Source organism: Leptonychotes weddellii, chromosome 14, assembly GCF_054177405.1.
Source record: "Leptonychotes weddellii isolate Sample4059 chromosome 14, ASM5417740v2, whole genome shotgun sequence".
In the NCBI taxonomy this organism is placed as follows: domain Eukaryota; kingdom Metazoa; phylum Chordata; class Mammalia; order Carnivora; family Phocidae; genus Leptonychotes; species Leptonychotes weddellii.
Window position 1 is genome coordinate 79,800,751 of NC_138382.1, and position 15,700 is coordinate 79,816,450.

General features: G+C 63.8%; 1 protein-coding gene, 1 long non-coding RNA gene and 2 other non-coding genes across 6 annotated transcripts; 1 reads left to right on the top strand and 3 right to left on the bottom strand.

Annotated features, from left to right (window-relative positions):
- Window positions 1-126: 126 nt before the first annotated feature.
- Window positions 127-7,863, top strand: DIPK1B (divergent protein kinase domain 1B). 2 transcript variants are annotated; one of them, XM_081803967.1, is made up of 5 exons: window positions 127-313; window positions 3,453-3,590; window positions 5,849-5,956; window positions 6,078-6,254; window positions 6,709-7,863. In XM_081803967.1, the coding sequence occupies exons 1-5, from the start codon at window positions 251-253 to the stop codon at window positions 7,516-7,518; spliced, it is 1,296 nt and encodes a 431-aa protein (XP_081660093.1). In that variant the 5' UTR covers window positions 127-250; the 3' UTR covers window positions 7,519-7,863. The 2 variants fall into 2 exon arrangements, with proteins under 2 accessions (XP_081660093.1, XP_081660094.1); XM_081803968.1 differs by having other exon boundaries at window positions 128-313; window positions 3,456-3,590.
- Window positions 3,162-11,983, bottom strand: LOC145717171 (uncharacterized). Of its 2 annotated transcripts, none has more exons than XR_014140232.1 (3): window positions 9,491-11,983; window positions 5,028-9,269; window positions 3,162-4,717 (listed from the first exon to the last, which is right to left on the bottom strand). It is a non-coding gene; the product is annotated as an uncharacterized LOC145717171 (long non-coding RNA). The 2 variants fall into 2 exon arrangements; XR_014140231.1 differs by lacking the exon at window positions 3,162-4,717 and having other exon boundaries at window positions 8,832-9,269; window positions 9,491-10,923; window positions 10,954-11,983.
- On the bottom strand, window positions 10,573-10,708 carry LOC115944799 (small nucleolar RNA SNORA43). The gene has a single exon (XR_004079304.1). It is a non-coding gene; the product is annotated as a small nucleolar RNA SNORA43 (small nucleolar RNA).
- On the bottom strand, window positions 11,137-11,265 carry LOC115944800 (small nucleolar RNA SNORA17). The gene has a single exon (XR_004079305.1). It is a non-coding gene; the product is annotated as a small nucleolar RNA SNORA17 (small nucleolar RNA).
- Window positions 11,984-15,700: the final 3,717 nt, after the last annotated feature.

Here is a 15,700-nt window from a genome sequence, read left to right on the forward strand (position 1 = left end):
CGCGTCCCTCCCCTCCTCCTCTCTCTCGCGCCCCTCCTCTCCCTCCGCCCCTGCCCCTCTCCCGCGCCCGCGCCCGCGCCCCCGCCCGGGCCGGCCGGCAGAGTGCGCCCTCGCGTGGACGTGGACGTGGTCGTGGACGCGGGCGCGGGCACGGGCGCGCGGGGAGGCGGCGGCAGAGGGCGGCCGTTGCGGGCCGGCCCGCGGGGCTGAGGCCGAGCCGAGCCGGGCCCGCGCACGCCGGGGGCCCACCATGCGGCGGCTGCGGCGCCTGGCGCACCTGGTGCTCTTCTGCCCCTTCTCCAAGGGCCTGCAGGTAGGCGCCCGCCCGCCCGGCCTCGGTGCGGGCCGCGGCGGCCAGCCAGGGGGCCGGCTGCGGGACGCGGGGTTCGTGCGCGCCGCGCTGCGTGGCCTTGGGGCGGCTGCGGGGCTGGGAGGCGCTGGGGAGGGGGCGTTGATGGGGCGGGCAGAGGGGCGGTGGATGCTGCGGGGTGGCAGCCCCTGATCCCGGGGCTGAAGAAGCCCCTCCCCCATGGTCTGGACCCCCACCGCCCCACCCCTCCCGGAGGCCCAGAAAGCACGCCAGGTCCGTGCCTCTTTTTTCACTTGAAAGAGGTAAGGTTTGTTTTTCTGTTATGGAAAACTTGGGACACATAGAAACGCTCTCAGAAGGACAGAACCTACCCCTGGGTCATCTCCCAGCCAGCCCGAGCTTAGGGGTGTGCCTGACCCCCACCATGACCTTGGACAAGTCACCATCCCTGCCAGTGGCCCGCTGTCTACTGGGGAAGCCCAGGCTGCCTTGGGAACCCCGCTGAGAAGCCTGTCACTTCTGGTTTAGGTGGTCTGAGCCAGGCCGACCCCATGACCGAGATGGCCTCGGGTGCAGTCCTGTTCCCAGTAGCCCACACCTCCCTGGCCTCCCCAGGCTGTCCTGGGCCAGGGCAAGAGGGTTCCTGCCAGGGTGCCCTTGGCCCCGGGCCTGGCTGTCCTCAGCTCTCCCCACCGGGGCGGGGGGTGGGGGGTGGGGTAAGCCTCAGAGCCAGGAAACATTTGGGTTTTGTGTCTGTGTGGGACACCCTTCCTGCCCACCTGGGGCCTCAGAGTGCATCCTGGTCTTGGCCCAGATCTAGGCCAGGTGGGAGCTGAGGGGTCTGATGGCCCACCCCTAGGCCAGGAAGTGGGCTGTGCACTGCCCCCCTCCCCTGTCCCCTGAGGGAGGGACCTTGACCAGGTTGCTGCAGGGGAGGCCCAGAGCTTGACCTAGGACCCAGGACAGGCTGGTTCCCAGGGGTTTGAGCCAGCCCCGCCCACCTGCTATTGTCAGGTCACATTCAGAGCCTCAGTTTCCCTCCTGGGCTGGAGGTAGCTTTGGTGCCATCGTGCATGTGGGGTGCTGGCCCCTGGGTAACGTGGCTGTTACTGACCCCTGAGTCAGTGGCTCCACCAGGAACCAGGGCCAGGTGGGGTTGGGGAGCAGTTGCATGGGACCCACTGAAGAGTAAGATCTGCCCTGTCCTGGGGGCTCACTCACTGGTGGGAGGTAGGACCCATGGGGGTCAGGGACTGCTCCTAGAGGAGGTACCCATCTAAGGTCAGGATGTCGGGTTAATCAGAGCTGGCCAGGTGGGGACAGTCTCTGGGAGAGCCTGGGGTTGGGGGGTGGGTTCTGGCTGGGGTGTGGCTCGTATCCGTGGTGGGCCCTGCGGTCCCTCGGAGAGCCTGAGTCCACCCCAGGTTCAGCCCCAGGTCCAGCGCTGCTCCAGCCTGCCCTCCTCCTGGCTGCCAGCGCCCCTAAGGCCACACTCACCCCCACCTTACAGCATTGTTCTCTGCCAGCCAGAAGTCTTCTGACCTTGTCCTGGCAAAACAACACCCCCCCACCCCCGCTGCCCAGTCCCCCCACCCACTGTTTCTCTGCTTTCCTGTTTTTCCTTTTGAACAAATCTGACGGAAGCAGATGTGGTGCAGGACAAGTGGGCCTGAGGCCCAGCCCTCTTGTTCTGCCCAGCGCACCCCAGCCCTTGCTGCTCTCAGGGGTCCTCCTGCTACAGCCCCTCCCAGGAGGGCCAGCTGTGTGAACTGGTGCCCAGGAAGCAGGAGGGGAGGCCCCTGCCTCTCCTGGAGGGGCCATAAAGACGACCACAGCAGAGGCCCCTACCCTGTCTTCACTGGAGAGCCAGCCCCAGCCTTTGGCTAAGCAGTGGGGCACGGAGCACCTCCTGGCCCTGGGTCCCAGCCCTTTTCTCTGGGGCCTGGCTCCCCCTGACTGGAACATTGGTAACCCCGTCCCCTCAGCTGGCTGCTCCTGGACGGGAGTCCAGGCGGCCTGGGATTCACCAGGGCAGGGGTAGCTGGATGGGAGGCCGCGCCCTCGCCCACCTGCTGCAGGTGGGTCTGGGCCCCCCGCGCCTGTGATTCTGCACGTCAGCTGGAGAACCCTGGTAGAGGGGCTGAGCCCCCAAGACGCTGTTCCCGGCACCCCCCACACATGGGGGGCAGCGCCTCTGGCCGTAGGGCCGCGAGATGTCTGTCTTATTTATTCTTTATCTGGGAACATGCACGTGACTTAAAATTTCTCCTCTTACCCGCTTTTAAGTGCACAGCTCAGGGGCATCCGTGCGTTCACACTGTTGTGCACCATCCCCTCTGTCCCCAGAACGTAGTCATCTTCCCAGACTGGACTCTGTCCCGTTACACACTGACCGCCACCCCCGACCCCGTGTCTGTGTGTCCAGCTCCTCTGGGGCCTCCTGGGAGTGGATCCGTCGGGATTGGTCCCTCTGCGCCGGGCTGATCTCACTCGGCACTGTGTCCTCCACGTTCATCCGCGTTGTGGCAGGAGCTGGGATTCCTTCCTCTTAGAGTGAATGATTTTCCACGACGTGGACAGACCCCGTTTTGCGTAGCTATTCACCTGTCGGTGCGCCCTTGGTTCTGGGGACGATGCCGCCTGCTCGCGGTCTCCGAGGTGCTGTCTCTTCAAGGCTCCCAGGGCGCCTGGGCTGCTGAGGCCTGCCCTGTGCACCTGCAGCCTCCATACCTGTCCCCGGGCTGGGCCTGCTTCAGCTGGAACTGCCCACCAGTCGGAGGACGGGGGGCAGGGGGCGGCGGATTTTCCAGCCTGACCTTGTGCAGAGGTTAAAGGTCAGCAAGGCAGGAGGGAAATTTGTAAAATATCTTTATTCATCAAAATAGATCAACATAGAGTCGTCTACTGTGAAATTTATTCTTGCCTGCTCGTGAGATGTAAAAGTCTGAGAGCACTAGGCACCTGCCCCCACCCCAGAGCAGGCCTGCCGAGGCCCAGGAACGCCCCCTCCGTGACGGGCAGCTTCAGAAGCTGGAGCAGGGCAGGGTGCTGGCCCCGGGGAGGGGTCCGCCGGGAAGGCTGGGGCTGGTGGAGGGGGCACACGCACCCGGACGTGGCGCTTCCTCACAGGCCTCTCTCCCAGCAGGGCCGGCTCCCGGGCCTCAGGGTCAAGTACATCTTCTTGGTCTGGCTGGGCGTCTCTGTGGGCAGCTGGATGGTGTACGTGCACTACTCGTCCCACGCGGAGCTCTGCCGTGGACACGTCTGCCAGGTGGTTATTGTAAGTGTCGCCTTGGGCCGGCCTCGTGGGAGGGCTCCTCCCTGCCCGGTGCTGGCCCGTGCACATGGGTCACATGCCGTTGGCCCTGGATCCTCAGAGGCGCCGGCGCAGTGGACTTTGAGATGGACCTGACTGCGCTGGGTGCGGCAGGGACGAAGGGAGGGACGGGGCGGGGGGGCTGCTGCAGGTGCGTGGGAGAGCGGGGCTGGGGGCTGGGATGTTCGGAGGTGTTTGCAGGGAGGACTTTTAGCAGGGAGGCTGGGGTGGACAGATACTGGTGGCCTTGAGCACCCCCCCCCGGGGCCAGGGCTTCACCCAAGGAGGCCGTGGGTAGGGTCCTTGTGGGGGACAAGGGGCGGCGGGCCGTGCTAAGTGGCAGCCCGTGGCCTAGAGTGTGAGCTGTGCGTGCACACATTTACACGTGTGGGCCACTCAGGAGTGGGCACGTGTCCGTGGGTGTGCACGCGAGGTGGCGGGCGTCAGGAGCCTGCATGTGCCCAGACACAGGATGGCACATGGGCCCACGGGTGCACACCTAGCCTTCCTGCCTCCTGCCTGTTCTTGGTACACTTCGGAAAGGCTCACCGGTGGCCTCCAGGGGCAGGCCTGAGCTGGGCACTGGACACATGGCTCTGCCCTCACAGTCCAGGGGGTCGGGGGACACACAAGGGCAGACGTGGGGCCTCTGGGTGGGGGGTGGGGAGAAGCCCTGCTGTTGGACAGCTCAGGGTGAGGGTGGGGCTGGGGAGGGCCAGGATGGCGGGGGGCAGCCAGGATGGCGCAGCGGGTGGCGGCCATGGGCCCTGAGCGGCAGGTGAGGGCTGGAGTGAGCTATGGGGTGGGAGGGACGCACCGCTGGAGTGAGGGCAGTGGGCGGGGCAGGGGGTTCTGGCCTAGGGGTGCAGGGACCGGCCACCTGGAGGGTCAGCAGGTGTTTTTGAGCCCGAGGAAACTGTGTGCCCAGGGGTGTCTCCCTAGGGTGTCTCCCCTGGGCTGTGGGGATGCCCCCTCCTTTCCAGAGGAGACCTGCCTGCTTCGTGGGGGTTCCACAGTGTGTCTAAGGGTGCAACCGGGGGTCACAGGTCAGGTTCTTACGGGCTCTGGGTGTTTGGCAGGTACTCGGTCCCCTGCAGGTGGGAAACAGGCTGGGAAGTAGGGCAACTTGCCCCAAGCCTGATGGGCCCCGAGACCATGGGGCACACTGCCCCTCTCAGCCCCTGGGGGAGCCCCTCCCCAGCCCAGGGGGGCAGCGTGGCCAGCAGACTCCTTCCCTGGCCCTGGTGGGGAGGGGTGGTGCCCGGCAGAAGCGTGTCCCTGGCCGGCCCCCTTGAAGGCCCTGTGGTTCTTGGGGGGGGTTCCGGGGCTCAGAGCCGACCCTTTGGGGTGGAGGCACTCCCAACAAGGTGGTGGAATGGGTTTTCCTTACGCTTTCTTTACCATCGTGATGAGCGGCCACTGCTTTCCTGATGCCTCCTTCGCGGGGCCTCTGGTTCCGTCCCTGCCCTGCCCTCCGTCCTCCCCACACTTGGGTGGCGCCCTGCTCTGCGCACTCCGCACACTCACTTCCCTCTCCTTCCTGCCAGCCTGGCTCCAGCAAGGGCCCGGGCTCCATGGCAACGGTGATGCACTTCCAGGGAGGCCCCCCCCAGCTCCAGAGCTCAGATGGCCGCACCTCCCTGCCCCGGGGGGAGGGCCGGACTCCATCACCTCTGGCTTCCCCACCTTCCTGCTTGGGTCAGCCCGGACCTGCAGGGCTCGGGGGGCTGCAGGGGAAGGGGCCAGGGGGGCGACCGCTGCTCCGGAGCCCAGCCTGGTTCTTGCTGCCAGTGGTTCCCGGGGCATTTGGCTAATGAGGCGGCCTGGCCGGGCCCCCTCCCGCCACCCTCGGGGCAGGGCCCCTTCGTGTCTCGGGCTCTGCTGCTCCCGCTTCCTGGCACCAGGGAGAGCCCACGCCAGGGAGACCCAGACTTGGCGCACCTCACAGGAGGTGGGGGTCGCCACGGACTCTGCGAGGGGCCACAGTGAGCAGAGGCTCTTGCCAGGCCGTGGGTGCCCTGGCCCTCCGCATGGTCAGGTGTGGCCGGAGCCTGCTGGTTCCCGGCTGCTGTGGTCTGGGGGCCCCTCTGAGACGTGGAGGGGCTGAAGAGCCAGGGGGCAACCGGCAGATGTGATGGGACCTCAACCTGCCACATGTGCATGGTGGGGGGAGGGGCCCCGCCTCCTCAGGCCACTTCCTGGTGTCTTCCTCCTGTCCCCAGTGTGACCAGTACCACAAGGGCATCATCTCCGGCTCCATCTGCCAGGACCTGTGCAACCTGCACAAGGTAGAGTGGAGGACGTGCCTGTCCTCCGTCCCAGGCCAGCAGGTAAGCCCAGGAGGGTCTGGCTGGGGTCAGCCCTGGGGCCCGTGGCCTGGGGGCCCGGGGCTCGGGCGCAAGGTGCAGCGGGAGGGGACGTCTGCTCGAGGACCCCTGTGGCCCCATGCAGGTGTACAGTGGGCTGTGGCAGGGCAAGGAGGTGACCATTAAGTGCGGCATCGAGGAGGGCCTGGACCCCAAGGCCAGGTCGGACCCGGCCCCCCGGCAGGATCTGGTGCTGTTCGACAAGCCCACTCGGGGCACCTCAATTAAGGAGTTCCGGGAGATGACCCTCAGCTTTCTCAAGGTCAGTTGGCTCCTGGGGGCCGTGCGGAGTTCAGGGCAGGAGCCAGGCATCTGGCTGGACCTCAGCTCCAGGCAGACCTTCGCTCAGGGGAGCACCTACTGGGTGCAGAGGACCCCGCGCATGGGAAGCGGGGTGAGAGCAGATCCAAGTGCCCGCTCCCCAGCTCCCCGAGCACCAGTGGAGATGCAGGGACACGAGGGCCCCAGGAGCGGCTCCTGGAGAAAGGACGGTGCACCAGTGGTCGGCAAGGGGGCTCTGCACAGCCCTGGGCTGTCCCCTCCGTGTGCTTGGAGGCCGGGCTCTCCCAAGCTGGCAGATGCACCCAGCGGACACCCAGGGGTCCTAGCCCAGTAGGTCAAGGCGGGCACCCTGCCAACGTAGAAACCCACCACCAAGTCAGGCTCGCTGGCCCTGAAATGACGCGGTCTCCCTTTCTCTGGGTCTCCCGTGTCAGGCGAACCTGGGAGACCTGCCCTCCCTGCCCGCGCTGGTTGGGCAGGTCCTGCTCATGGCCGACTTCAACAAGGACAGCAGGGTGTCCCTGGCCGAGGCCAAGTCGGTGTGGGCCCTGCTCCAACGGAACGAGTTCCTGCTGCTGCTGTCCCTCCAGGAGGAGCACGCGTCCCGGCTGCTGGGCTCCTGCGGGGACCTCTATGTCACCGAGGGGGTCCCACACGGTTCCTGGCACGGGGCCGCTCTCCCGCCCCTCCTGCGCCCGCTGCTGCCCCCCGCCCTGCATGCAGCCCTGCAGCGGTGGCTGGGGCCCGCGTGGCCCTGGAGGGCCAAGATCGCCATCGGCCTGCTGGAGTTTGTGGAGGAGCTCTTCCATGGCGCCTACGGGACCTTCTACATGTGCGAGACCACGCTGGCCAACGTGGGCTACACGGCCAAGTACGACTTCAAGATGGCCGACCTGCAGCAGGTGGCGCCCGAGGCCGCCGTGCGCCGCTTCCTGCGGGGCCGCCACTGCGAGCGCAGCTCGGACTGCACCTACGGCCGGGACTGCAGGGCCCCCTGCGACAAGCTCATGAGGCAGTGCAAGGGCGACCTCATCCAGCCCAACCTGGCCAAGGTGTGCGAGCTGCTACGGGACTACCTGCTGCCCGGCGCCCCCGCCGACCTGCACGAGGAGCTGGGCAAGCAGCTGCGCACCTGCACGACGCTGAGCGGGCTGGCCAGCCAGGTGGAGGCCCACCACTCACTGGTGCTGAGCCACCTCAAGACCCTGCTCTGGAAGAAGATCTCCAACACCAAGTACTCGTGATGGCCGGCTCCCAGCCCCCCGCTCCCAACTCCCAAGGGGCTGCCTGGGGCCCCAGAGAGCCACTCCCGCCCTTGGGTCCTCCTCCCTCTTCACCCTACCACCCAGCAAAGGACAGGACCACAGGAGCTGGAGGTCTGGCCTGCATCCACCCGCAACAAGCCAGGGAAGGGGTCCTTCGCTCAGCCCCAGACGCCAACAACCCAGACAGGGGAGCCGCATAGCTGGAAAGGGGGTGGGGGGGCAGGAGGAGCACCGGGAGCCTGACCACAAGGGCTGGCTGAAGGACTCACCCAGGACTTTGTTACTTTGAAGAACATGTGATGTAAATAAACAGCTTTTCTGTGAGTGTCTCTGGGTTCCCTCACGCCACGCTGGAGCCCTGCCTCCCAGACCCGCCATCGGCCTCCTGAGCTCAGAGGTGGGGGACTGCTCTTGCCCAGGCTGGACGGAATGCGGCGTGGTCCTCCGGGTCCCCATCGGCTGGAGAGGCCTCAGCGGGCATCACAGGTACGCTCTCTCCTAGAGCCACGTTCTGGGGGGCAGGAGGGGTGTGGTGATAGGATGCCAGATGCTGCTGGCTGGTGCTGCAGTTCCAAAGGAAGGGACCGACGGAGAGCCGGGCTCCTCCCATCCCAGACCCTCTCCTACAGTCCAGCGCGCACGACTTCCACAGATACCCATGAACCACTAGGTGAAAAATCCATCATCCAGGAAAGAGCCGAGCATTCTCCCTGCCTCTCCTCAAGGGGAAGCTGCAGGAGCCGGACACCCGCTTCCCATGGGGGCCCCACTGCTGAGCCCAGGCTGGTACACTGGAGAATATGCAGGCTGTGACCTACCCCATGGAGGGGGTCAGCAGGTGGCTCCCTCTGCTTCCATTCTGGGAAGTGAAAACTCCCAGCATTGTTTTGACAAAAGGCAAGGTTTCAAAACATCCACACAAGTAGTCACGGGGTTTATTAAGAGATCCCAAACACCAGGAGGGTCAGGGAGCTGGGGGAAGGGCTGCGTCCCCATCCCAGGTCACGGTGGGCAGGAGATCCTACTCCTGAAGTCCCTGGGGGCCACTGACCTTTGCAGGCTTAACTCCCAGTGGTTACAATGCCTGGGAAAGGCTATGTGGGAACGCCTGAACATCACACAGCCAAATAAGCAGGTGACAGTTCAGGAAAGCGAGCTGCCCCCCTCCCCGCACCCACCGGCGTGGGCATGCATGTGCACACACGTATCCACCAGCCTCCTGCTCTAGCCTCAGCTAATCACACTGTGAGGAAAAACCAAGTAAAGACGGTTTATTCAACACCAGTCTCAAGTTTTGCCAACAAAGAAACACTTTTATTGAAAAATGTATTCCAAAATTTCAACTGTAATACCCATGTTTTTAGTATTGATTCCTAAAACTCATCCTTACCTACATTAAAAAATAACTTTCTGCCCCATCTAGGTTTTTCTCTCTTGTGGGGTGGGTAATCCAAATACAGCACAAAAAACAGTTTAGAATTGGGACACTGGGGTGACTCCGCCAGTTGAGCGTCTACTCTAGGTTTCAGCTCAGGCCACGATCTCAGGGTCGTGGGATCGAGCCCCACGTCAGGCTCCAGGCTGTGTGTGGACTCTGCTTCAGATTCTCTCTCCCTCTGTCCACCCCCACCCCCAGCTTATGCTCTAAAATCTTAATGAAAAAAAAATTAGAATTGTGGGCTCTGGGTGGTTAGAAAACGCTGCAAAGATTTTACTTCCCTCTAGGGCACCTGGGTGGCTCAGTCAGTTAAACGACTGCCTTCGGCTCAGGTTATGATCCTGGAGTCCCGGGATCGAGTCCCGCATCGGGCTCCCTGCTCGGCAGGGAGGCTGCTTCTCCCTCTGACCCTCCTCCCTCTCATGCTCTCTGTCTCTCATTCTCTCTCTCTCTCTCAAATAAATAAATAAAATCTTAAAAAAAAAAAAAAGATTTTACTTCCCTCTAGAACACAATGGCTGGAGAATTAAGAAGCAGGACACAGGGTGCCAGGGGGAGAGCCTGCTCATCCTTCACCTGCCATATGAGGCACACACACTGGGCCACCCCTACAGGCCTGGGACCTCCAAGCTGGGGCGTGCCGGCCCTGAAGTGGCTCCCCACCTGATCGCAGAGCCCAGGCCACGGCGGCATCTGGTTGTGCCTCTGCGAACGACCGCTGGGCCCTGTTTATTCCGACCCCTTCTCTCTGCCTTAGCCCGCCTGGACTTTCTGGAATCCGGAACAGTGTCTACCAACACTTAACAGTTCCCGCTGCCTTGGCCCAGCAGACCCATCTCCCCGGTGCAAGCTTCACAAGCTGAACACACGGGACTGCTTTCCAACACACCAACGTTCTGCACAGATGCTTCAGAAAATAAATGCAAAACATCTTACTCTCCTTTTTTTAACCTGGAATTGGGCAGTCTGTCACCCCGAGCAGCCAGCCCGGGTCTCGCCTGCTCGTACCAGTGTTGAGCTCTCCACCTGCAAGAAGGCGGGAAAGCCTCAGTCACACCTGTCACTCCAGTGGGGTTACTGAGGCCACCCCCCTCCTCTCACCAGAGCCCTGGTTTACAGGGCTCCACGTGGGCCGACCTGTCTCCTTGGCAGGACAAAACCAGCTGCAGCCCTCTGGGGTCCCTCCCCCTCCCCAGCCTGACCAGATGGCCTCCTGCGCCGCTAGTCTCAAGGGTCCTCAAAACAGGGGTGTATGTGGGCACAGGGTTTGGAAGCCCCCGCAGGGAGCGACGACACACCCCAGGCCACTCACAGCAGATCTCAGCCAGACACATGACACCTTTGGCAAGGACTCCAAAAAACCCTCCAGACCTACAGAATGATCATTTCCAGGAAGGAGACCCTCTCCTGGTCAATCCCATTGTGCCAAAAGCTGGCCACCAGCTCATACACATGCACGGCTCACTCGAACCTCATGAGTGTTATCTTACAGACGAATCAGAAAACCGAAGCATCTGGTGCCATGCTCGGCGTTCCTAGCTAGAAGCCCGAAGGTGTGGTGTGCCTGCCAAGCAGCAATCCACAGCTGCTCTAAGGCATGTCCGGCTACAAACCATTCTTAGTGCTCACTGTTCTGAGCACTGAGCGTAGAAATAGCCACTTCCTATTTGCCCTGATGTCCCAGGTACAGCAGAGCAGCTGGATCTGGGGTGCCGGCAGGTCCAGCACCTGCAGGGCAGCCGTCCCCTCCCACCAGCCTGGAGGCCAGCTTCGTCTCTCCTCTTACCTCGGTCTGGATGGTGGCGCGAAGTTTTTCTGGGCACCTCCGGGGCAACAGCCGTTGCCCTGGTTCCTGTATTAAGGAACAAAAACGCTCAGCCCGAAATGAGAGTATAATAAACGTCGGCTGTCATCGTTACTGTTAACCGGACCAGGTTCCGGCAAACCTCCCCTGCTTCTGCAGGATTCTGAAAAACCTACCCTGCCGGCCAGGCAGGTGGCAGGAAGGTCCTACTGAGAAGCGTCCTTTGTTCTGCCTACCTGAAATCGAGTGGCCCACTACCTACGACCACGTGCCCATCTGAGACTATCCAAGAACTAGGAGACAGTGGGAGGGTTTTCACAGGGGGGCCTCAGGCAAGGCCCAAAGCGCTTGGTCGGGTGTCAGACTATCCATCATCCAGACGTCCACGAGCTGGAACACTGGGCGTAGATAAGCCTCTCTTCTTTCTGCCACCGAATGACACACGTGTGACACAAGCCACACCTGCAACGCCTCTGGGGGCAGGCAGTAGGGAGATTCCCCGACCGTGTGCACGAAGGTCAACTACCCCGACACAGGACACTGCGCAAGGGGCTGAATGTGCCAACAGTCGTACTTCGGGGTGCACTCGTTCCAGCACCAACGTGTCAACTCACCTGAGACGCCCTCCCAGGCGCGCGGTTTCCAGCAGGCAAACTCCCTAGAGAAGCAAAGAAACCTGCCCTTTACAGAAGCCTGAACGCGCCCGCGCACCGCCCTGCGGCTCCCCGGAGCCCCGGCCCCCAGGCCTGCGTGTTCCTGGGAGACAGCGGGCCCGTTCACCCCGCCCCCGGAGGCCCAGCCCGGCTTGAGCGTGTGCAACGCCGGGGTGACGGCGCGGCGGCCCCGCCCGCAGTGCCGGCCCTGGGCCCGCTGCAGACACGGCCCGGGAGGCAGCGGCGCGGGCAGCGCACCGACCAGCGGGGCGCCGGCACCGCGCACGCGCACACGGCCGGACGCCCGGCCACACCGCACGAACGACGCTCAGCCCGCCTCTCAAAACCGAAGGGCAGCCACACGCGAGCGGGGCGGCGGCGGCTTCCCCTAGGTCCCCACCGGCGAGCGCGGGCGGCAGGTGCTCAGCGCGTCCCCGCAGCACTGCGCGGACTTCTGGAGGGCCGGGACGCCCCCCAACCAAGCCCCCGCTACCTGGCCGCCGCCGCCTCCCGGGAAGGCCCGCCGCTCGTCACCCACCGCCCGCCGCCGCCGCCGCCGGGAAAGGACGCACGCGCGCGCGCCGCGCCTTTTATACTGCCTACGGCGGCCTGCGAGGGTCAAGCCGCGCCGCCCCGAGCCCACCGCCGCAGCGCCCTCTAGCGGACCCTTCCGGTCTTGCTGGCGCCAGGACTTGCGGGTCGCGTCGAGGGCGGGGGGTGCGAGTTGCGGGGAATGGGGGCGCTCCCCGGGACAGCCAGGCCCCGCAGGCAAGACTTCCCACTCTCCTGCCCGCGCCTGCAGCTCGGTCCGGGGCGGGCGGCAGCGCCGGGTCCTCCTCCGGGAGAATGGGACCCTGCAAAATGGAGATCCCCGTGACCTACGCCCCGCGGGTGGCAGGACTGCGTGAGTCAATCTATGCAAAGCACACGGAACAGCGCCAGGCACGTTACACTGGATAACGTCTTCCGAAGTTCCTGTCCCGCACCCCGTGAGCGTCCCCGGAGCTGGCGCCACCTCTCCGCTCCCGCAGAAGGGCGCCCGGCTCTCCGGGAGCCTCGGTTGAGCGGCTGCCCCCGGGCGCACCTCCCCGCGAGCCCCTCCGGAAGATCCCCTGCAGGGAACGCTGCCTGCACGCGCTCAGGGCGGGTCTCTCACCGACAGCGAGGGGCAGCTGGGGCCCCGGCCGGCGACACGCCGCGTCCTCCTTCCCGCGGAAGCTGCGGGGTAGGGTCTGGAAGGACCCGCCTGGATTCATTCGCCCCGGGTGCCTCTCCCAAGCGGACTGGGCAGGTGGGGAGGGCCCTGATGCAGCCGCCGCACCTCCGTGTAAGCTAGTGCGAAGTCCTCAGGCACTTCATCCATGAAGAACCCTCCAGCATTCTCTGGGATCAGCATCTTCTGCCCTGGGGGCGGAGCGCGGCCTCCCCAGGCGCACCCAGACCTGCCTCCTCCCAGGTCCGGCCATTTGGGCTTAAGGCTCTGTGGGCTGTGAGCATTCCCTGCAGTCCTGGGCAGTCCTGGGCAGGTGGGGTGTTGTCCCCTTGCAAGTGCAGTGCCCACAGAAGGAGCAAAAGGGGCAGGGCTTCCTGGGGACAGGCTGGGGTGGTTCTGGGAAGGAAGCACACCCACCCCCATTTACCCAACAGCCTGGAGGAACAGCTAGAGTGCTGGAGACCTAACTCGGACTGAAAGAGGAGTTGCCTAACTCTGGAGAGGGGATCCCTGGCCTGCCCATGGCCTATCTCGGCCACCTGGATCCAGTGCTCCACCCCCCCCACCCCCCACCCCCACCCCCGGCCCTGCGCCTGACAGCCACATGCATCCTCGAAGCAGCAGCCCACGGTGGGAGCCAGGTGCCCCTTGCCCTTCTTGTCCCGCTGGGACCAGATGCAGCCCAGGCAATGGTAGGGCACCGCCTTCTTGAACAGCTCCTGGGGGTCGGGGGAGCATCACCGGCTCTGCCACACCCCAGCTCAGCATCCACGGTCCCCTAGTCCCAGGCGGGGTCCCTGGCCAGAGCTGAGCTCAGGAAGCTGAGGATGTGGCCCGAGCTTATGGGGACCCCAGAGTGTGTTCCTGCCTGCTGAGAACACCCAGCACAGGATGACCAGAACCCCACACTGGGGGAAGCGAAGTAGCATCTCAGTCCCTCCGAGAAGGCAGTTCACACCTGCCCATGGAGGGGGCATCTTCCACCCACCTTCCCCAGCCCTCTGCTCCATGCCCCTGCTCAGCAGCACATGTCCTGTGGCCACACACCAGGAGCTCTGTTTTTCTCTCCCGTGGAGCTGGGTACTGCAGAGCCCCTTGGGCAGATGGGGGAGGTGACCCTGGGAGCCCCCTCCCTCACCAAATGGGCCGGGCTCCTCAGCTTTATATCTCTTCTGCCTCCTGGAATGTGCACAGCCACTGGGTGGACGCCTGGGGAGTGTCTGCTCTCCACAGTCCCCAGGGTAACGGAGGCCCCAGCATAAAGAACCGCGCCCAGGCCGCTTGGTCTGTAACGGTGGAGCTGGGATTTGGGCCGGGGACTGGCAGGGCTGGGCAGAAGATGTCAGCACAGGGCGCCCCTGCCGTGCCAAGCCAAGCCGAGCTACTCACTGCATCCAGGGGCCAATAGCTATGCCGCAGGCTGGGAGGGAACCCCAGGCAGTGCGGCTTCTTCTCATTCACTCTCTGCAGCCACAGGCAAAAAAGCCAGGCTGCTGTTAGAGCTGGTTCCAGAACGTATGTGCCAGCTCCTGGATGCACACAGTGGGTCCCTAGTCTTGCATAAGATGACCCCAGGGTCTGCCTCTTGGCACATAGAGACCCCGTACCCACATTACTGCCCCACAGCCTTCTCTCCACCCTGTGCACCAGGACCTTGGATTCCATCCATCTCCATGGGCATTTGTGTTCCATTCCCTGCTCTCCCCACCACCGCTGTGCTGAACACTCCTGAAAACACATCTGTGAAAAACCGAGCCAGAGTTTCCGGGCGTGAGTCCGAGGACGAGCGTGCTAGGTGATGGGTGCTGCTCACTGTTCTCCCAGACAGGGGTGCCCGTCACCCTTCTCTCCAGGGGACCTGCAGGGGACCCCCATGTCCTCAGGCACCTGAGGGCCACCCGGCCCAGGAATTCACCTCTAGCAGAGGACAGATGGGATTTCTTTCTCTGGCCAGGAATATGAACCCTGATCCTGGGAAAGGAGAGCTCTCCTGGACTCCTCACCCAGCCAGGCAGCTGTGGCCACGATGTATGTGATGGAGCCAGAGCGGCTGGGCCTTGGAGGGAATGAGTGCCTTAAACCAGCCTTGTGCAGGGCATGTGGGAGCAACAGCCCCTGCTTCCTGGGGAGCAGTGATGTGTGCGGAAGGAAGGAGGCTGGGGTGGAGCCTTCCAAGCCACACCACAGTCTCTCCCTTGGTCCTGAAACCAGCAGGAAGGGAGCTCCGAGGGCGGAGACGAGACTCCAGGAGGATTCCCATCCAGGGAAAGGGGGCCCACTGGAGGGCACTGAAGCAGCCAGCCCCACCGACCCGCAGACCATTTGCACAGATTCACCTCCCATGCTACCTTAGCACGTTGTCCACGTTTGTGTTTGGACAGTGACTGGCCCACTCATTCCTGGTGCACTTCCAGAGGCAGACAAGAAACTTTCCAGTGCTTGCTAGTGGGTCAGAGGACCACTGCCCAAAGAAGGAGACGATGTCCCTCTTCCTCCAGAGCTGGGGAAGGCAGCCACCGTCCTGGGGCAGGACCGGGTCCAGGAGTGTGTTCTTTCTGAAGCCCCCGCCTTCAGTGGGCGTTGCTGTGCCTGAGAAAGGCCCCCTCAGCCCCAGAGTCAGGAGCAGTGAGGGGCTGTCTCCAGCCCTGGCCCAGGATCACGACCCGAAACCATCCTGTCTTTGGGAGGACAGGCCTCCTTCAGGAGCCAGGGAGGGGACTGGCCCTTCTCCCCTCCCCAGGTCCAGGATGCCTGGGACCCTGCAAGAGCTCCTCATTTGAGGAGGAGTCATGGAGAGCATGTGTGTCTCGTCAGCCCAGCAAGTGAAAGAACCAAACCCCAACGCTCAGGTTCTAACAGAAGCAGAATTTCAATGTACTGTTTAGGGGCAGCCTCCTCCCCTCTTATGTGGCCTTGGGGGACCCCAGGGAAAGGCTTCTTTGTTCTTCTTCCCTCAGAGAGAGGAGCTGGCCCCGTGTCACGGGGTCCCCACCATGTCCCACTTCTGAGGAAGAGCCACACACAGGGGCCTGGTGTCGGGAGTGTGGTCGGCC

Excerpts from the sequence above, each read along its gene's own strand:
- DIPK1B (XM_081803967.1), top strand. The coding sequence starts at position 251 with ATGCGGCGGCTGCGGCGCCTGGCGCACCTGGTGCTCTTCTGCCCCTTC. Across the intron at positions 314-3,452 it reads CCTTCTCCAAGGGCCTGCAG|CAGGGCCGGCTCCCGGGCCT; the intron begins GTAGGCGCCCGC and ends CCTCTCTCCCAG. Across the intron at positions 6,255-6,708 it reads TGACCCTCAGCTTTCTCAAG|GCGAACCTGGGAGACCTGCC; the intron begins GTCAGTTGGCTC and ends CTCCCGTGTCAG.